We start from the raw sequence: 21438 nt of genomic DNA, 5'->3' as shown, positions 1-21438 counted from the left end.
TATAGAGTTTCCCTTGGGCTTAGTCTGGAAGTTGCAGCTGATACAGAAAGCAGCAGGTAAGTTGTTGATTCAAGGTTTTGCTTTTAGCAAGTTCTCAGCTTGGGACCAGGTCGCCAAGGAGACTGGCTGACCCCATCTTTACCTTCCCAGCAACTATACTCCTGGAATGGGGCACTAATGAGTGTGCCACATGCTCCAGAGATGCACTTAGTATGTACTAGAAACCAGGCTTCTAGTGTTGCAGCTCCAGCCCTCTGGAATAAGTTACTTGAACTTAGATAAGCACCTAGCATCTTGGCATTTAGGGCACTATTAAAACATTTTTGTTCAAGAATGCTTTCCCTGAAGTGTGGCCCAGTCATTTTATGGAATATTAATGAAATAATTATAATAAATGATTTTATTAGTGTTCAGTTTTCCAACTCTGTAATCTTTTGTATCTTATTGTACACTGCTTTAATACCTTTTGGCTTTGAAGCTGCTTATAAAACTGCAAATAAAGAAAATAAAAAGTCTCTACCACATTAAGACAGAAGCATATGCATTGCATTTCAACTTTGTAATCTAAGCATTTACTGGCATTCTAGCATAGTTCTTTTAAAAATACTTTGATTTCAAAAGTTCTTTTTGCAAGTGCTTCTATTAAATTGTCTGCATCCCTTGCCACTAAATCTCTCTTCTCTTTGGCGATCACTCATCTCTGAGTAAGATTGTCTTCCATAAACATGGTTTTAACAATGAGTCCGTAGGTGACTGTGGAGGCCAATTCTGGATCCACACGTCCTTCCATAGTGGGGACATTAGTTTCCGGGCGGGAGTTGATCACGGTGTGGATTTGCCAACTGTGCCTTTCTCTTAGCACGTTTCTCCCTTGCGTCCTGAGATTGAATGTCTTCAAAGCCCATGACACCTTTGGTAAAGACTGTTCTCCAACTGGAGCGCTCGCAGGCGTGTTTCCCAGTTGTCAGTGTTTATACTACATTTTTAAAGATTTGCCTTGAGACAGTCTTTAAACCTCTTTTGTTGACCACCAGCATTACACTTTACATTTTTAAGTTCGGGAATAGAGTAGTTGCTTTGGAAGATGATCATCAGGCATTCACACAACATGATCAGTCCAACGAAGTTGATGTTGAAGAATCATTGCTTCAACACTGGTGATTTTTGCAATATTTGGAAGACATAGGAAATAGTCCTATTTTTAAATGCACATGGCAATAATTCAGGTCCTACAAACTAGCTTAGGCTGTTGCAATTCATACATAGAGGAAATTTGTTCTTACTTTCTTGCATTAAGATAACCAGCTTTCCGAGTAAGGTGCCGCTGGACAGGAAATTTTGTAGGATCAGGATCTGGCAGGTACAATGGGTCACTGGCTGCCTCTAAGTCTCCTATAGTCTGCTGCATAGTCTCGACGTCATGGTCCATTTCCCTACGAACACTAAACAAATTGGGCAAATGCTTTAGTGTAACTGTAATAAGTATTTTTTAAAAAATAAAAAGACGTTAAACCATTCATTTTAAAAGAAAAAGTTAACTTACTCCTGAACACTTGTCCCAATATTTGTTAAAAATTCTTCCAGTTGTTCAGAAAGATTTTCTGAGCCCATCTTAAAGAAGCTTATCTTTTAGAAAGGAGAATCAAATCATTTAACAATTAATATTTAGGTGTGTATAATGGAGATTAAGATTCTTTTTTTAAAGAAACAAAAATATAGCTACAGACGCAGAGCAGGAAATCAGTCACACTATATGATTAAGAGAAAACCGAGAAAAACACAACCCCTATAAGAGACTGTTTTCACAATTTATCCTAACTAAAAGAATAATCCCCACTAATTACAAGGAAGAAGAACTACTTCTATACAGACTGTACAGTATTTTAACTTCTGTTTATATATGCCTTTATCTCCTCAAAAAGCTTAGACAGATTCAGTCTCCACAATTTATCTGCATGTAGGGAGTCTCCCCACACCTCACCTGTCACACTCAAGGACTTGTTCTGTCGATACTAAATGCAAATGGTGGCACAAGGCAGTCCTATTTCCTCATGTACTGAATTTTCAAGCAACTGGCATGTTTATTTTTGAGGTTTTAATATTTTTAAATTGCTTTAAGCATCAAAAACACTCCTATAACACTAGCATGCCTACACATAAATCCCAAGTACACTTATTATTTAAGCAAAATAATTTTATGTACACATCCCATTTCACAGACATTCACCTGAGCCTGCATGTATCCTAACAAGGGTTCCAACATAGCAATTTTCTTCTTATACTGCAGAGTATTTAACGCACAGAAATAATGCATCATGGTCTGATGTTGTTTCTTCCGGGAAGTATATACATCTTCTGTAACCTCATACTTGACCTGAGGAGAAACAGAGTTTCTGACTCAAGGCAGTGTACTGTGCCAATAAAATAATTGTTTTACATGACATTTATTAAGTAACAACTCTTTTTTATTTTATTATTAGCATGTTATGTTCACAAACACTGTCCTATATAAGTAAAGTAACACAAACCATAAAACAATTAAAATAATAAATTAAGATCAACAGAGCAATAAAGCCAATCCCAAGATCCAAAGCAAGCTTAACCAAATCCAAAACCTTGGAGAACAAGAATGTTCTAAGTAGCCCATCAAGGATGTGGTCACCTGTGCCTCAAGGGAGAACTAGTCCCCAGAGTCAGGCACAACCACCAAGAAGGCCCACCAAGAAGGCCCACCTCCACATAAAACAAGCAACACTCGCCAATGAGACAAGAAGGGCTCCCTCAGCCAATCTCAGAGCCCAGGCTGGCTGATATGGGTAAAGATGTTGCATCACGTACGTAGGAGTCAAGTTGTGCAGAGCTTTGTATGTTAACATCAGCACCTTAAGCTAGGCCTGGCAGCATATAGTGTTAGATAGGCTTCACGATAGAGCATATGCACCAGCTCTCTTCTGATCTGCTTCATCATCAGAAGCTCAGTAGAAAACCAAGGCACAATTTAGGCTCTGGAGTGTGAGGTGTTTCAGAGCAATCCCGCCAACTGCTTCTCCACCTCACCATTCCACAGCAAGACCAGGGCCTCAGCAGGAGCATCAGACGTGTTAAAACAGAAAATCCCTCAGCGAATTCAGGAATTCAAGAAATTTCATAAGCCTCTAGGAGTGGATCATACTAATCAGTCCCCTCATACCTATAGAGGGGAATTGGGTGTCAAGTAAAACTACACTAGGAAACAGTCCATCCATGAGAAGAGTATTAAGGACAACTACCCCAATCACAGAACCAGACAGGTCCACTGTGTGGCAAAGCCCAGATCAACGATCACCTGCAATTGGGCCACTGTGTGAACAGGATGCTAGACTAGATGGACCACTGGCCTGATCCAGCAGGCTCTTCTTATGCTCTTATGACATACGGTAGCCCCATGGTTGTCACAGAGGCCATGAATTCCTGAGCTGCACCTAAGAAGACAACCTCATTGTGGATGAAGTCCTCAGTACAACTGTCTGTGGATTCTCCAACACAACCTTTGGGACCACCTCGGCCAGCTCTGACAGGAATCTATTGGATAGTGGGGTGGGTGGTATACCTAGAGCAGGCATACCCAAACTCTGCCTTCCAGATGTTTTGGGACTACCGTACAATTCCCATCATCCCTGACCACTGGTCCTGTTAGCTAGGGATGATGGAAGTTGTAGTCCCAAGACATCTGGAGGGCCGAGTTTGCGGATGCCTGACCTAGACTAGAGGATGCCTTTTTTGTCTCTTTTGTCTAGCACTAAATACCAACCCTCAAATTTAGCACTCAAGCACACTAGCTTCCTGTAAAAGAGATGACATTTTGATAGATGCAACACCCGCTTCCTCTTCCTTTCAATCTATGCTGGTGGCTGCACCAAATTACCCAGGAGAGGTAATTTGGAGTTGGACCACCCAACCAGATCTCTGTAACAGCAAATCAGCCTCCTTATTCATGACGAGGTTGTAGTTAACAGGCATTAAGCTCTGGAGATTTAAAATATAAACACCTCATGTTTTCAAAAAAGAACTAATGCCTTCTCCCCATTCTGCTGTATTGAACTATGTATTTTCAAAGAAAAATCGCAAATGACACCACATTTACAATGGGACAATATATATTTTCTATGCAAGACTCTCTGAACTGCTGGAGGTGTGTAACAATTAATATAATTAAGCATCATTTAAGAATGACCAGATTTTGTAGCCATTCTATAACATGAAATCTAAGTGCTGTATTGAAAATTTCTCAAACCTTCTCATTTTCTCTCTTTTTTGACAGTCGACTATATCTGGTGATGGCAGTATCATGATCTGCAAAATGAAGTTTACACTGCATTTGAGTAGCAGCTACAAAACAATTTAAGTTTAAGGGACCCTCAGGGTCCCTTCCAACTCTACAATTCTATGTACTATATAAGTGCTTAATGTAAGGATAAAATAAGCTTCTCTTCATAGAAGTAATGTTTCACTGCCCATAACAGAATTGTTTAAATTATGAAATGCCATAGTAGGATATTTTAATACACAACAGGTACTAAGATTTTGCCCCATGCATTTAGTTATTCCGGAAGTATTTTAATAGTTTTTGAGATATTATTATGGTAAGAGTTTGCTAGCAAACTAAATGTCAAGGGCTTACCAACCTGTAAAGAGTTTCTCCCATCCACTGTGTTTAAAATAAGCTATGTCTTCAAACTTTCAAGTTAAAGGATACCTACTTCAGCCAACAAATTAGCAAAAGAAACCACTGAAGCTAGAAATGGAGACGACGTTAATGCTTCACTCCTCTCAAACCTCTGCACAACATCTGTAAAGCTTCACTTTACAAGAGTTCAGCCATACGTTATAACATTAAAGAAGTGCCAGGGAATTAACACTTAAGGTATACTTACCATTGCTTGAGATCTGGAAAACTTCTTTTAAAGTCAGAATCTCTGAAATGAATGCATTTTATTTAAGGAAGCATATAGTATCAAGGCAGTTTTGCTAATTGAACTATGAAATATAGAAAAAGACTTGATTCGGGTTTTATAATTGGATGACTGAACATTCAGTACAAAAAACCACTCTTGCAACTCTATCTCTGAATAAAGATTCAAGTAAATGTGTGTAAGGGTTCGGCCTTATATTTCTAAATGTCTAATAGGCATTGACTACTGCCTATTTTATTTTTTCAATTAGCCACCTTTTCCACTCAAAAGTGACTCTGAAGACCAAAAAAAATGCAATGAATAGTAATTTTCAAAGTATCTAAAATAGAATACTGGAGTTCTGTTTATTGAAACCAGAGTATGTTATAAATTCAAATTATCTGAACTTAAGCATGATCAACTTCTCTACATAATTTGTGACAGTAGTTATCGTACCTTTTAGATCTCTTTCCTTGAACTGCGTAATGGGAAACATCATGGCATCAGCTAATTGAGTTGATAGTACTGCATGACAAGAACTGAGCTAAGGAGAGGAAAAAGCCCACAAAGGTACACAATTTTATCTGCAAATAGAGATTTCTGCTGTTCCACAAATACTTCAACGAATGCAAACATCAAGTTTCAACTGAAGATAGCTTACAAGTCTTAATTAAAACAGACACAGAGGGCATAATCCTGCCAAAATTAAGCACTTCGACATTCTAGTAATGCCAATGAAAGGTCATACAGCCACCCCAGTTTGTACACCCTTATCTGGAAGCAAGTTCCACTGAACTCTCTGAACAAATATGCATAGGGTGGTCCTTACAACTCATTTCCTTCATCAAGCCTGTCCTATTCTTTCAACCTTCAATAGGTTTTAGTTTATTTGTGTCTTTAAATTTGGTTGTAAATTGATTGTAAAAACTTCAAAGTGGTTATTCATGGTATTTGTGTAAGTTAGGTAGCAGGGTCATTTGGACAGGGACCGCCTTATGAATTTTGTACAGCAATCAAGGATCTAATTATTTCCCCCTCTGTGCCACTTCCCAACCCCACCGGTCTCTCACACCTGGCTAATGTTCCTTCCCCAACACCTGACCAAACTCCCCACCTCCTCCACCCATCTCACACCAAATCCCAACCTGCTTCTTTCACATCTTGCTCAAACAGCTCTTCCCTCACAGCTTGTTATGTCTTTAATGGAGATAGGGTGCATGAAAGAGTGATTTGCTGAAGCACTCTATGAAGCATCCTCACATTCCTGGAGCAGCACTTAAAGAACGGTGAGACATGCTTCAAATAGTGGTTTGGAAAATTGATCCCTGAAGTGCCCCCCCTACATTAAGCATATCTTCTTCCTCAGCAGCTCACCTAGGCTGGCTCTCCACCCCACCCCACCCCACCCCACTTGCTCATTTGTTTGCCCGCTGCTCTCTTGTTGCACTGAAGTTGGCATGGCCGCCTGCGGGTGGACATGCAAACTAAATCATGACACCTACAAAACTATAGTATAGAGAGATAAAAAGCACAAGGGAGTCACTTTTAAACAACATTAGTTATTAATGATGCATTTCCTCATTTGACACTTACATTCTGGAGATTAAAATAACATTTAACATAGGCTAAAAGCTTTCTCTAACAGCCACCTGTCTCTTCAACAGTTAAATACCAATTTCTTCAGCCATGAAATGCTGTCACCAAAAGAACATACCTATTAAACTTGACTTCTTTCAAATTATCAGGAACTACGGCATTTAGCACAATGGGGTACCAATCCTAAACAAGGCCCTCTGGTACAATTATAGCACTAACCATGAATAACAAGTAGGAAGTTACTCTTAAATGAACTTAAAGAAATGCAGAAAACACACATGCTCTGTTGCTTTAGAAACACAACAGGCCCTTCCTAATTTAAGGCATTCTACTGAGACTCTTCATTGAAAGCATCAGAAAAAGGGAAGAATCACCAGTTTTACATAAAAGGCTCAGTATGAATTGGACTACTGCAAACCATCACTATGATTTGTAAATACATAGACAAATGTGAGTCTAAAAAAGAACAGCAGCACACATACAACCTTACCTCATCTATCACTTTTGCAAATTGCTGCAGCGTAGAATTCATAACTTCATCATCACCCCCCAATGGGAAACGCTAACAAAACAAAAACATATTTTACTCAGAAGCTAACCTCCGTTTACTTTTCTTATAAAGATTTAGAACAACACTCCAAAGCTTTAGTAAAATATGCTGGTATCTAATAGCATTGATATGCTCAAAGAATGGAAATTCCTGGATGATTATAGGCCAAGAAAAAATGTATTTGTGGAACTTTTTTGAATGAACAAACCTGACAAAAAGACAAGTTAGCTGATGTTAGTAGCACTGGGCATACATGTCTATGTTGTTCTAAAACTGAAATGTTAAGTCTGCTTATTTGTGGTGGTTTTAACTTGGGATGCTGTTTCTTTACTAGTCAGGTTCTGTGTTTTTAACAGTAAGCATGACATGAAGAAATTAAGCAAATGGAGCTTTTCCTACCTCGCACAGAAATAAAGAAACAGGAAACACTTCACCTGCTTAATTCCCACATGACTGGCTACTTTTAAAGCTGAGGTAGTGATTGTGTGTTGCTGAACTACAGTTCTGATTTTCACTGACAAGACTGGCTGGGCTGATGGAAGGTGGGAGTCAAACAACAACAACAATAATAATTTATAAATATTATTCATACCCCACCCATCTGGCCAGGTATAAACAACAACCAAAGACCACCAATTCCCTGCTCCACATTAGATTAACTTAAACTGATCCAGTATAAGAGGTTAGCAATCTTCAGATTATAACATAGAATTGTAGAGTTCTAAGAACATAACCCAAGCATGTTCATTCATACCTGTTTCTCATATTCCTTTAGAAGCTTTGAAGTCAAATGTGTTGCTGCACTTAATTCATTCTGGTTAAGGGGGGAGAAAGACTATAAATATTTTTCCTATTTTGCACTGATAATGAAAATATACTGTAGATTTCACAAATACATGGTTAGGTGGTGCTTAGCTATTAAGTTTAAAAAAATGATATTTTTTTGTTATATCATAAATTTCACACTTTTAAAAGTTGCAGATACCAGGTATTTCTAAGTTAAACCAACAATACATGAATACATTCAGGTTGCTGTTAAGTCCATGTAAAAGGGACCATCATTCAAAATAGAAGGCAGTATCATTCTCTCTAACAGCAAGATTAGTTCCCTGCCGATCAGTTTGAAAGAAAACCCAATAAATGAGAAGGAAGGTTGCTGCATTCCTGAGGAAACGACAAGGTATGTAGAAGGATACATGTATTAAAAACTACACCCACAAAGGGGGCAGTTAAATAATAATAATTAAGTGTGCATGCATGAGGTCATATGCGCTGTGGTGGTGGGGAGAGAGGGAAGGAGGAGAGTGGAGTTCAGGAAGGCAGTTATCATAGCTTTGGGAGCAGCCTCAGAACTCTGAAAGGAGCAGCTGGATAATGTTCCAGGGCAGGTGAACAAGTTAACCAGGAGAACAACAGCTGGAAAAATAAGCAAATAAAAACCAAGGAAAGGACATATATGTACATGGAATGTTGGTACATGGCATTTGGAGTGTAAAGTAATCAACACAAAGGGAAAGAATGGAAAGGAAAAAAGACCCAAAGACACATATAGAAAACATAAATCACACTATTTTGGAGAGCTGACTCAAGATTAGCTAACATATGCATTCAGCAATAATCACCCTACCTGTGCATCATAAATTCGGTGCATGGCTTGATACAGCTGGCTAATGTATCTGGAAATGGCTGCAGCATCTTCTTCAAACACACCCAGCAAGGAACGGGTCTAAAAATCAGAAACAATGTACATTCATAACATTAAATTTATAGTGTAGTAGCTAGATTTTAGTTTCCAGTAACTCAAAACATATTGGAATAAAATGGATTGCTACTAGGCATTTGGTATGCGTCTAGCAGTCATGAAGCAGAGTCCCTCACTAAAGGCTGATAAGGAACTGAGCAATGACTCTCCTTATGGATTGATAACTTGACAGGAAGCAGGGGGTAGTAAAAGTCAAGAAGAGATTAGAGAGAATCTGCAAACAGTACATAGACACCTTGCAGAATCAACTGCTACAGCATGTTGTCTACCATGTTGTTGTTTAGTCGTTTAGTCATGTCCGACTCTTCATGACCCCATGGACCAGAGCCCGCCAGGCACTCCTGTCTTCCACTGCCTCCCGCAGTTTGGTCAAACTCATGTTTGTAGCTTCGAGAACACTGTCCAACCATCTCATCCTCTGTCGTCCCCTTCTCCTAGCTAGTGCCCTCAATCTTTCCCAACATCAGGGTCTTTTCCAGGGCGTCTTCTCTTCTCATGAGGTGGCCAAAGTATTAGAGCCTCAGCTTCACGATCTGTCCTTCCAGGGAGCACTCGGGGCTGATTTCCTTCAGAATGGATAGGTTTGATCTTCTTGCAGTCCATGGGACTCTCAAGAGTCCAACACCATAATTCAAAAGCATCAATTCTTCGGTGATCAGCCTTCTTTATGGTCCAGCTCTCACTTCCATACATCACTACTGGGAAAACCATAGCTTTAACTAAACGCACCTTTGTCGGCAAGGTAATGTCTCTGCTTTTTAAGATGCTGTCTAGGTTTGTCATTGCTTTTCTCCCAAGAAGCAGGCGTCTTTTAATTTCGTGACTGCTGTCACCATCTGCAGTGATCAAGGAGCCCAAGAAAGTAAAATCTCTCACTGCCTCCATTTCTTCCCCTTCTATTTGCCAGGAGGTGATGGGACCAGTGACCATGATCTTGGTTTTTTTGATGCTGAGCTTCAGACCATATTTTGCGCTCTCCTCTTTCACCCTCATTAAAAGGTTCTTTAATTCCTCCCCACTTTCTGCCATCAAGGTTGTGTCATCTGCATATCTGAGGTTGTTGATATTTCTTCCGGCAATCTTAATTCTGGCTTGGGATTCATTTAGTCCAGCCTTTTGCATGATGAATTCTGCATATAAGTTAAATAAGCAGGGAGACAATATACTTTGTTGTACTCCTTTCCCAATTTTGAACCAATCAGTTGTTCCATATCCAGTTCTAACTGTAGCTTCTTGTCCCACATAGAGATTTCTCAGGAGACAGATGAGGTGATCAGGCACTCCCATTTCTTTAAGAACTTGCCATAGTTTGCTGTGGTCGACACAGTCAAAGGCTTTTGCATAGTCAATGAAGCAGAAGTAGACGTTTTTCTGGAACTCTAGCTTTCTCCATAATCCAGCGCATGTTTGCTATTTGGTCTCTGGTTCCTCTGCCGCTTCGAAATCCAGCTTGCACTTCTGGGAGTTCTCGGTCCACATACTGCCTAAGCCTGCCTTGTAGAATTTTAAGCATAAGCTTGCTAGCGTGTGAAATAAGCGCAATTGTGCGGTAGTTGGAGCATTCTTTGGCACTGCCCTTCTTTGGGATTGGGATGTAGACTGATCTTCTCCATAGCTATTTTTAAACCTTTGATATATGGATAATAGGTTCATCAATGGCTACATGCTGTAATAACAAGAACTTGAACTCGTATCTTTGAAGACAGCTTATGCTTCCAGTTAGCGGGACCTGATGACAAACAACAGGAACAGCCATTTCCAGCGTGTCCTCCTTGTGAGCTTTCCATCCACCTACCGGTAGCTGCTAATGAAGACCAAGTACTGGAATATATAACTTCTGGTCTATGTAACACACACATACACACACACACACAAAAACAAGCAAGCACAGAAGAGGAGAGAGGAAAAGACTAATTTTATGGCTTCTAGTTCAATTTGGGATGTCCCATAAATCTCAAGTTTCAAAGAGCATAAACTTCTATACTTCTTCTTTTTTTGGGGGGGATAAAATCATTTATTTCTAGATCCTATATACTATTAACAAACTCATCGGTCCCATCCATATTTTACATTTAAAACACATAGCTTCTTCCCCCAAACAACTGTGGGAACTATAGTTTGTTGAGGGTGCTGGGAATGGTAGCTCTTAGGGTTCCCAGGATTCATTGAGGCATGTGCCTCAAGTACATGAATGTGATCATAGTCACTTGATCTTAGCCAAAAGGCAGAGAAGTGATGAATGTGACCAAAGTCAAGCGCTGTTCCTTAAATAGCCAAAACAGCTATTTAACCTTTATGTTTACGGACGTACAGAACCACCTTAAACCCTATGGTGCAGACCTATTAACAACCGTGCATACTCGGTGACTACAGAACAGTGAGCAGCTGTTTGAAAGAGGGAGGGATGGAGCAGGAATAGGGAAGCTACAGTCCTCCATGTTGTTGGACTCATCAGCTCAAGCCAACAAGAACATTGATCAGGGACATGGGTGTAGCCAGGATTTATTTGGGGGGGTGGACTTGATATTAGTGGGGGCAGAACCTCAGGTACCGTGTTTCTCCTAAAATAAAACGTGCCTCTAAAATAAGCCATGGCACGATCTTTTAAAGGCCAAACAATGTAAGACATCCCCCCAAATAAGACGTGTTGGGGGAGCCAGCGGGACGACCCAGAGGGAGCCGGCAAACGCAGCAGCGCGCGCCGCGCTGAGCCCCAGCCCGGCGGGAGCCCCAGCACAGCGACGCACGGAGCTCCGACTGAACGGGCCCCAGGACCCGGCAGCGGGCGGCGCGCGAAGCCGCAGGACCCGGCAGGAGCCGGCAGCAGCCCCAGCCGCGCCGCGCTGCACTGCGTGAAGTCCAGGGACCCAGCAGCGGGTCCTGGGGCTTCGTGCGGCAGCAGCTGCTGTCTCCTGCGGCTTCGCGCGCCGCCCGCTGCTGGGTCCCTGGGCTTCACGCGGTGCGGCGCGGCGTGGCTGGGGCTGCTGCCGGGTCCTGCCGGGTCCTGCGGCTTCGCGCGCCGCCCGCTGCCGGGTCCCTGGGCTTCACGCGGTGCGGCGCGGCGCACGAAGCCGCAGGACTCGGCAGGAGCCGGCAGCAGCCCCAGCTGCGCCGCGTGAAGCCCAGGGACCCGGCAGCGGGCGGCGCGCGAAGCCACAGGAGCCAGCAGCAGCAGCCTCAGCCGCGCCGCGTGAAGCCCCAGGACCCAGCAGCGGGCGGCGCGCGAAGCTGCAGGACCTGGCAGGACCCGGCAGCAGCCACAGCCGTGCCGCATGAAGCCCTGGGACCCAGCAGCAGGCTCAGCGGGCGGCGCAAGAAAGCCCCGTACCATACTTAACAATAAGACATCCCCCGAAAATAAGCCACGATGTATTTTTTTTAGAGGAAAAATAAATATAAGACGTGTCTTATTTTAGGAGAAACACGGTAGTTAAGTATTTATATTGATTTACTTGCTCTAGGGGGGCAGATGCCCCCCTGCTCCCCCTTGGCTATGTCCATGGTCAAGAATGATACGGTAGAAGCTGTAGTCCAGCAATATCTGGAGGGCCACAAGTTCTCCCACACTGGCATGCTATTTTCTTATGTCTATCATAGACTATTATGGATTCCAAAGAAGGGATGCAATCTCTTTTATATGCCAACACCTATAACGTATGTCCTACTTTTTGTACTGCTGACGATGAGCTATCTAGACATTAAAACTAGAGCCACCACCCAATCTCTATTTACTCTGGGATTTAAATTGGAATGACAAACACTACCTAGGTGTACTTGTAAACTACTAGCTTACCATGGACAGTTGCCTAACATCAACCTTGATGTTCTTTTGGTGCCAGAAAGGACACTACGTTTTTAGCTCATCTTTTATTCTTCAGCTATATGAATTTTTACTTGATTGGGCAAACACCATTTTAAATATTTATGTTTTTATTTGTGGAACTGTTTGAATGCTGCACCTCTGTAGTAGTAGAACAGCTTTTATGCTGCTATTTGAGTACACTGGTTTTTGTCCTAACATGGTAACAATACTATACCTGAAGGAGCGTCTCCACCACCATTGTTCTGCCTGGACACTGAGGTCCAGTGCCGAGGGCCTTCTGGTGGTTCCCTCACTGCGAGAAGTGAAGTTACAGGGAACCAGGCAGAGGGCCTTCTCGGTAGTGGCGCCGGCCCTGTGGAACACCCTCCTACCAGATGTCAAAGGAAAAAAAAACTACCAGACTTTTAGGAGACATCTGAAGGCAGCCCTGTTTAGCAGAGCTTTTAATATCTGAAGGACTATTGTATTTTGTAATCTTTGTTGGAAGCCGCCCAGAGTGGCTGGGGAAACCCAGCCAGATGGGCGGGGTATAAATTTGTTGTTGTTGTTGTTGTTGTTTGTTGTTGTTGTTGTATTTTTTAATCTTTGTTGGAAGCCGCCCAGTGTGGCTGGGGAAACCCAGCCAGATGGGCAGGGTATAAATTTGTTGTTGTTGTTGTTGTTACTATCATATTAAATGATCTCTCCATCCTTATCTTATGCATGTTCATCAAGAAATGAGCTCAGTGGAAAATAATTTTGACAGATATTGGGATTATAACCTTATCTATTCATTTTATAATTATGTGCAATCACGATGCCTCCAAAAGTTCAGTCAAAATGAATTTTTAATGGAATGTATATTTTCTTCTCCAAAAGGAAGTAAACATATTAAAATAGTAGCTTCTGATAAAATATAATATGTGTAAAAACTTATTAATGTTCTAGACATTGTGGATAAGAGTCACGAACACTATGAGTCAAATTTTGCTTAAGTGGTGAATTTAGGTAAGCCACAGTTTGTTCAGTGTGCGTTGCCTCCAATCTTTCAATTTGTCATCATGACAAAATCAGAGTTGATCCAGTTCTGCAATTCAACAGAGCTTCCATTGCTGGTTAAATGAGACAAATAACTTTTCATAATACAGTGGTACCTCGGTTTATGAACACAATTGGTTCCGTAAGTCTGTTCATAAACTGAAGCGTTCATAAACTGAAGCGAACTTTCCCATTGAAAGTAATGGAAAGTGGATTAATCCGTTCCAGACGGTCCGCGGAGTAACCGTTCATAAACTGAAGCGAACTTTCCCATTGAAAGTAATGGAAAGTGGATTAATCCGTTCCAGAAGGGTCCGCAAAGTACTTAAACTGAAGCGTTCATAAACTGAAACATGGGTGTAATTGGTTCCGGAAGTCTGTTCATAAACTGAAGCGTTCATAAACTGAAGCGAACTTTCCCATTAAAAGTAATGGAAAGTGAATTAATCCGTTCCAGATGGGTCCGCGGAGTTCATAAACCGAAAATTCATAAACCGAGGTGTTCATAAACCGAGGTTCCACTGTAGACTTCAATCAGGTTGTGTCAGTGTGAAGTTAAAGTGTAAGCATGACAAACTTCAATGATCTTATATAGGGGTTTGTACTAATGGATATGCTCTCAAAGGCTCCTTTGGACTCTGGAAGAGAAATTATTTTTCTGTAGAAAGAGTCCTTATGCTATGCAAAGCAAGGGAACGAAACTTCACACTTTGCAGATACAAGAATTTAGAAAAAGAAAATGAGGTTGTGATAAATGACCCTTTATGGGTACAAGTTTCCTGTGACGCCAACAGTACAATCCTATGCTTACACTTTATTAGTTGAATGCTCAAGCTTGAGAACTTTGCTGAATGTTTTTGTCCGCTTGCATGATAGATCTTTTGAGTTATGCCAAAGCTTTCCACTTTCAGGGAAACCTTTTTATGCTAGTTTGATGAGGAACTTCTGTAAAGGAATTCTTGTACATTGCAGAGAGTATTGAAGCATCAGTAGCATGCACAGTTGATTCAAGAGTAATGCTGTCCAGGTCTATTATCACCACACTGAGAATACATTCTAGATTCCTAAAACAGTGTTTTTCAACCACTGTTCCGCGGCACACTAGTGTGCCGTGAGTTGTTGCCTGGTGTGCCGTGGGAGAATTACTTTATATATAGTCAATATAGGCACAGAGTTAAATTTTTTAACATTTTCTAATGGTGGTGTGCCTCATGATTTTTTTCATGAAACAAGTGTGCCTTTGCCCAAAAAAGGTTGAAAAACACTGTCCTAGAATATGTCAAACTGTAGCTAAGAGTTGTAGAGCAGCATTCCTCAAACTGGTTCAAGGACCGATAGTGGCCTGCAGCCCACTTTCTGGTCCTGCCTCAATGCTACAACCCACCCCGATTGTACAGTAGACTTTTGTTTGGCTAGAGATGCTAGCAACGCAGCTCCCTCATTCAGAGGAGGAAGGACACCTAAATTTGCTTTGGGGCTTCCTCCAACCTTCCAGAACAGTTTGGAGAAGTTCATTGCACTCAATGAAGTCATTCCACAAGCACAATGATTTTTGGATGTTAGTTAACTGTCAGCAGATGGTGCCAATTTCTGCTTCTATCCAAGCCCTGCAGCACAATTTTGTGATTGGTGGACCTCAGTAATTTTTAGTTCTCAAATGGGCCCTAGGGGTAGCTTTGTGAGGAGATTGCTAGTAATAAGCGCACTTGCCCACATTACTGATTTTCTGAATGAAGGATCATTATGTTTTTAAGGAACCCCAGAACACAGTTTGAAAACAACTTCATTAAGATAAATGGCATTATGCATAGTACCCCTATAATCTGTTGTGCTTCAAGGTCTGATTTTTGTTTATTAATCAAGCTAGCAGCAACTTGAATGCCTCTGGTCTCTAGAGAATCCATTTTAGAAACATTTTATACTTTAATTCTTGACCATCTGCATCATTAGGGAAAAATCACCATCCGTCTTATTGATGCATGATGAACTAAAGCAGGGGTAGCAAACATTGTGCTCTCGAGAGCTCCCACCATCACCAGCAAGTATGTCTACAGGGATGGTTGGGAGACATAGTGCACCAATATCTGGAGTGCACTATGTTGACTAACCCTTAACCAAATAACCCCTCTTTTTAAATTTCTATAATTCTGGAAGGGATTTTAAGATGAGGTAGATGAGGATATAAGTATCTTCTAGATTTAATATCTAGACTAGGTCTAGATCAATTCCATATTGTATATGTAGTCCTTCTCTTACTTAGTATAAAAACTCTCTCAATCTAACAAAGTTGCATCTATCATACAACATTTGCACACTGTTATTGCTGAGGACAAGACCATAAACAGGAGACTGCAAAGCACTACTCTGAAGGCTTGTTTAGATGAGATCACAGGAAGTGTAAAAGATCTCAGCACTAGTTATTATCTTACAAAGCAACATATGAGATAATGAAGCCAATTATTCAAAAGAAACTGAAGATGCTAATCACCATCATCTCTTTCCAATCTGGTCACATACAGACTCAGTAGTTGAAAGGAAGTTTTCAAAGCATTACTATATATTGTTACACATCTTTACTTTTTTGAGAATCAACAGGCAAACACCTGTCAAGTTTTCTTGAGACAGTATGTGGTTGACAAGAATTTTGCTATATTTCAGTTTTTAAAAATGAATGTTTAATCGCGTATAGGAGTGGGCTACAAGGTAACTGTACCTGAAAACAACCACACTTACAAGAGAACAAAATTCAAAGTAAATGTGCATGGTACATTATTAAGTGTAATCTTTGAACAGGTCTACAAGGCAATTAAGCTAACACTACATGTAAGGCAACAATTTTAAAGTCACTGATAAACAATTCCACCAAATGTATGAGTAAGGGTGTAGTGGGGAAACTGAGGCAGCAATTTCAATAACTGCACAACAATTTAAGACAGGAACAGATTTCACTGGGCTCTACTGCCCCTACCACACTGTCTCCCTTGACTCTGCGGGACCTGAGAAAAAGACCTTCAGTGGGGTGGGGGAATACAATACTGTATAAAAATCAAGATAACGCTGAAAGAGCTCTTATGTCCCACCCTGTACATACCCTCCAGATTTTATACTTGACAGAAGCAACATCCCCATTTAAACCCCAACGGCCCAAAAATGGAGAAAGGAGTGGGGTGGAGAGGTGGAGAGAGAAGGCCTTTTGGGTTTGATTATTTTTCTGCCTAAGACAGTCGAAGTCGCGTCGCGTAATTATGCTTCCTCGGACTCCATTTAAGCGCCCCGTGGCGACTTGGAAAAGGGCAGGGGGGCGTCCCCAAACAAGTTTAAACACTGAGCCCACACAGAAGACCATTTCCCCACAGATTTAGCAGAAGCACTGCTGCATGCGAGGGTGCAGCAAACCCTCCGTGTCACTTGGGGAAGATGCTACAGAGGGCGAAACGGAAAGACCAGACCGCGGCGGGACAGTTTTTGCCGCCTGCACAGGCTCCTTGTCGCTATGGAGTCGCTCGTGAGGCGGCGGTCGGCGACGGCGGGGGGGAGATAAGAGAGGAAGGAAGGAGGGAGGGAGCGAAGCGTTACTATTCCGGGATGGTGGCAGTGAGGGATAGGGCTCCTCAGCCTGCCGCCGCTGCCACCAGCCCGCCTCGCGGCGCCGAGGGCCCTCAGCTCGCCGCCTCTCCCGCCGCTTCGCCTCCTCACCTGGGGGCTGTCCTCCAGCGTCTCCTCGATGGGCAGCTTGTCTATCCCAGGCATGTCGGCGGACGGATCTCCACAGGCCGGACCGGCCCAGCTGCCCTCTCACGCCGCACCCAGCTGACGGGTCTCCACCCTCGCGCTCTCTCCCGGCCGCTCGCCCGCCGCCTAGCACCTCCCCTTTCCCTCCTCCTCCCCGGAGCAGCCACAACAGGGGAGCTCAGGAAATCCCGCCCCGGCACTTCCACGCAGCGGGCCGCGGCTGCCAAGGCCGCCCCCTTCTCCCTCAGACGCGGCGGACTGCGCGGTGCCTGCTTCCCATTGGCTGAGAAGGCGGCCACTCCGAACCGAAGAAGCAGCAGCTGGAGGAGGCGCGCGGCCTCTTATTTCTTAATCCGGATCCACAGGCTCTCTCTTGGCCTCTGATGCGGGGGTTGTTGGTGCCGGGGCTGGCGGCCCTTCCTGCACTGCCTCCCCCACCCCGTGCGGCCCTCAGAGGGTGGAAGGGAGATCCTCCCCCCGGTTATTGCGGCTGGTCGTCCTCTGCGTGAGGCTCACCTGGGAGCAATTCCTCACCGGGCCCAGCAGGGCTTTCTTCTCCGTGAAGCAAGGGCAAAGGATGGCACAGGCACGCCATGTTGCGTGTCAGCCCAGCCGCCGCTTCCGATGCCCTTTCCCCCCCCAACCTTGACTTAAAATTACTGCTTTGCCGCCTAGCACACACCTCTGTTGTTAGGTGGATATTTTAAACACGTTTTCAATTGTGTGTTTGGTTTTTTTGCTTTTTTTTAACTTTACAACATTATTTTATTAGTTGGATACGAAAGGAGAATGGGTCGAAATATATTAAGAGGCATGGAGAGCCTGGGATCTGCAAATTCCAGATGGATTTGAAAATGATGTCCATAGTATTAATAACTGCCAGCTGGTTAACTCTTGTCTGCACCATTAGGAGGAGGGAGTAGGCTCTGCTTATCCATCATTATGCTTACCTAGCCGACAGCAAAGTCTCTGAGGCCAATTAAAAGAATTGATCATATATTAGTATTGTTTTTAAAATAAAGTTATACTGAGCACTTTAAGAATACTGTTGTGAGTTTGCCAGGGTCAGTCTGGATGACACCCATGGTGTCTCTTCAACTCTGTAATCCAGTGTATGTGGGGGTGGAATCTCTATGAGGAAACCAGTTGAACCTGTTCCTTTGGTAAGGTAATGGCAGGCAGTATAATAGTGCCATTTACATTAGCCATGCTGCCATATAGACAGGTGGGGGTAACTGCCCCTACTTGGAATCAAGATCAAGAAGGGTAGCCAGGTTTTTGTGGGTAAGTTTTGGCTGATACCGGAAGCTGAAGAGACAGGTATGTCATGCTCTGTGCTGGACCCAAGCACTGTGGCTTGAAGCTTCCCTGGAACCCAAATGGAGAATTGATAGGTTAGTGTGTTAATTCTGTGAGCCGATCTTATGCTCAGATTGTATGTATGTGTAAATACAACCACGTATCCTAAAGACACCAAAATCTCTATTGACCTTCATTCCAAGAAAATAGAACCCTAGGTAACACAGAAATCCCAGCAGTCTCATTGCTCAGAGACTGGGATACATGCAGCAGTACATTAGTATATATAAACCAAAGTCATTACGATAAGAATTACTCCATTATCAAATATTTACCATGTGTAATACAAACTTACTTAGAAAAAGTAAGACCTTTAATCAAATGATTAACTAGCAGTGGAATCTAATGTCTACTCAGAAATAAGCACTATTGAATTCAAAGGTTCTTACTCCCAGGTAAGTATATAGAACTGCAGCCTAGGCCATTGTGTTTTGTTCCTGGTTTGACCTTTCCCCCCCTCTTTTTATGTATACTGAGATGGCACTGGCTGGGCTGCCAGATACATCAAAATAGTCCAGTGTGGGTTTTTTTTTTTAAAAAAAAAGGAAATAAAGCATGAATCAAAATTCCAGTGTACTGAAGTTACATTACCACCAGAAAGCATAATAAGGCTCCATTTGCACTTACTCTCCATGTTTTTTAACCCATTCCAGAATAAAATACTTTTCTGCGGTATTGGCTGCATGTTTAGGAAGATAAGGTTACCCATATGGTTACCCATACTACATCTGCCATTCACTCTCTACATTTTTATTATAATAATCTATATACTGGTATATAAAAATGTAAACTGGCCATGTCCATTAGTATCAACTTTTCACCAAAACCGCTTGATTGCGTTCAAATTTTGACACAATGCCACATGCAAATATGAGAGTAACCTCGTACCGTTTTCAAAGATAGATGTCACACCTGTGCCAGGTAACCCCCCCCAAAACCCCGTGTTTCAAAAAACACCACTCAGACGAAAATGCATGCTGGGAAAAGAACCAGGTTGCAAACCAGTGCCCTCTAGCGGCGGCTACACTGGTACTGCACCTATAAAACATTCCCTCTCAACAGCACTTCGGCTCCCTTTACATACTAGGCCGAAGCCTTTACAGACTAGGCCGAATGGAGGTACAGTGGTACCTCGACATCCGAACGATTCGACTTCCAAAGTCGACAACCCTGGAAGTCTTTTCACCGCGTGCACAGGTTCTGCGCCTGTGCAGAAGCGGCGCGTGCAGTCGACACATGCGCAAAATCGCGCTTTGCGCATGCGCAGAATGGGTGCTTCGACAACCGAAGACTTCGACTTAGGACGACGCCCGCGGAACGGATCGTCTTCGTAAGTCAAGGTACCACTGTACTGACTCGCCTGGGTGGGGGTTGGGGGGAGATGGGGACGGGATAGGTCAGGACAGGGATGAGCCGGGGGTGGGGGTAAGAGTGATACATCATGGGTTGGGACAGGGTGGGGAAAATCACAGGGAAAAGCCGGGGGTGGGGGGAGGAAGGGGCAGGATATGTTATGGATCGGCACAGGATGGGGGCAGTCACAGGGATTAGCCACAGCAACGTGTGGCAGGGCCAACTACTAATAATATTGATAATATAAGAATAATAAATTATATTTGTACCCCGCCCTCCCTAACCGAAGCCAGGCTTAAAGCAGCTAACATCATACAAATAACACAATACATATACATAAAAACGGGCATCAATTAAAATACATCTTAAAATTAATTCAGGCAAATTAAAATCTGGACAAATGGCAGTTAACAGGTTAAGATTGAGAGCGGTTAATACTTGCCAGGACCAACTGTTTTAACTGATCATATAAGGACCTGTGAACAGGCTGGGGGGCCTCCTTCACATAAATCACAATAGAGGTGAAGAACCTCAGGCCAGGCAGGCCAAATGGAGCCCTCCAGCCTTCTCTATCTGCCTGCAGGACACTTTCCAGGCCATACCTTCTCCCTAGCCACACCCAGGCTCCTCACCCTAGGCTGCACCCCTCACCACCCCTCCTCCTGCTTGCCTAGACTGAAGATAGAGAGATACAGACAGTTCACTGGCAAAATTGGAACAAGTATAGCTATGTAGTTGCACCGTGAGAGCATTGCTCACATCAAGAGTCCAACAGATAAAGGTTCTACAATAAACATTCAAATATTGGTTTTTTTGTAAATATATTCCCAAAGAAGAGCAGAGTTTGTATACATACTAGATTTTTAAAGTCGAACCTGTTAATGGGATGTTTTGCACTCCTGCAGATTGCTTGCTGTCTCTTTCCACATTTCATTGCTGTGTTTCCATCTGGCGCGGAAGAGAGTGCTCTTATTTCCCTGGGCTGTTCTGCACATCAAACTGAACTAAACTTTGGCTGAGCACGAACGTGTGTGGCTTATTTGGAGCCCATACCTAATTTGGTTTTCCCTGGTTCTTTTCAAGCCGGTGATGAAATAAGCCAAGGATTGGCTTCATGTGTTCTCTGAACCGAAACTTTGGTTACAGCTCGTGCTTAGTCTGGAGAGACCTTAACCACAAACCTGGGTTTGGTCAGCATACTAAGCCAAGGCAGCAAAAAAGGACTTGAAAGGAGCAAAACAGGCTTCAGTAGTATGCCATACATAAAGTAATTTATTTCTCTAGTTTTTCCTTCCATGGAAGCCATTCTCAGAAA

General features: G+C 42.8%; 1 protein-coding gene across 3 annotated transcripts in view; it reads right to left on the bottom strand.

The window, feature by feature from the left end:
• APPL1 (adaptor protein, phosphotyrosine interacting with PH domain and leucine zipper 1) overlaps window positions 1-21072 on the bottom strand; it is a 33842-nt gene extending 12770 nt beyond the window's left edge. The window contains exons 1-10 of one of the 3 annotated variants that reach the window (XM_088662309.1): window positions 20980-21072; window positions 8705-8803; window positions 7832-7891; window positions 7018-7089; window positions 5388-5475; window positions 4914-4955; window positions 4274-4332; window positions 2228-2374; window positions 1544-1626; window positions 1284-1442 (exon numbers count right to left, since the gene is read on the bottom strand). In XM_088662309.1, the coding sequence (XP_088518435.1) occupies window positions 1284-1442; window positions 1544-1626; window positions 2228-2374; window positions 4274-4332; window positions 4914-4955; window positions 5388-5475; window positions 7018-7089; window positions 7832-7891; window positions 8705-8803; window positions 20980-21057 (887 nt within the window). In that variant the 5' untranslated portion in view covers window positions 21058-21072. Of the gene's footprint in view, window positions 1-1283; window positions 1443-1543; window positions 1627-2227; window positions 2375-4273; window positions 4333-4913; window positions 4956-5387; window positions 5476-7017; window positions 7090-7831; window positions 7892-8704; window positions 8804-17375; window positions 17540-20979 lie in introns of those variants that run through there. The other 2 variants (XM_088662310.1, XM_035106372.3) reach the window with 2 other exon arrangements.
• Window positions 21073-21438: the final 366 nt, after the last annotated feature.

Source organism: Zootoca vivipara, chromosome 2 (assembly GCF_965207765.1).
Source record: "Zootoca vivipara chromosome 2, rZooViv2.hap1.1, whole genome shotgun sequence".
NCBI lineage: Eukaryota > Metazoa > Chordata > Lepidosauria > Squamata > Lacertidae > Zootoca > Zootoca vivipara.
This window is presented reverse-complemented; position numbering and strand designations above follow the sequence as displayed.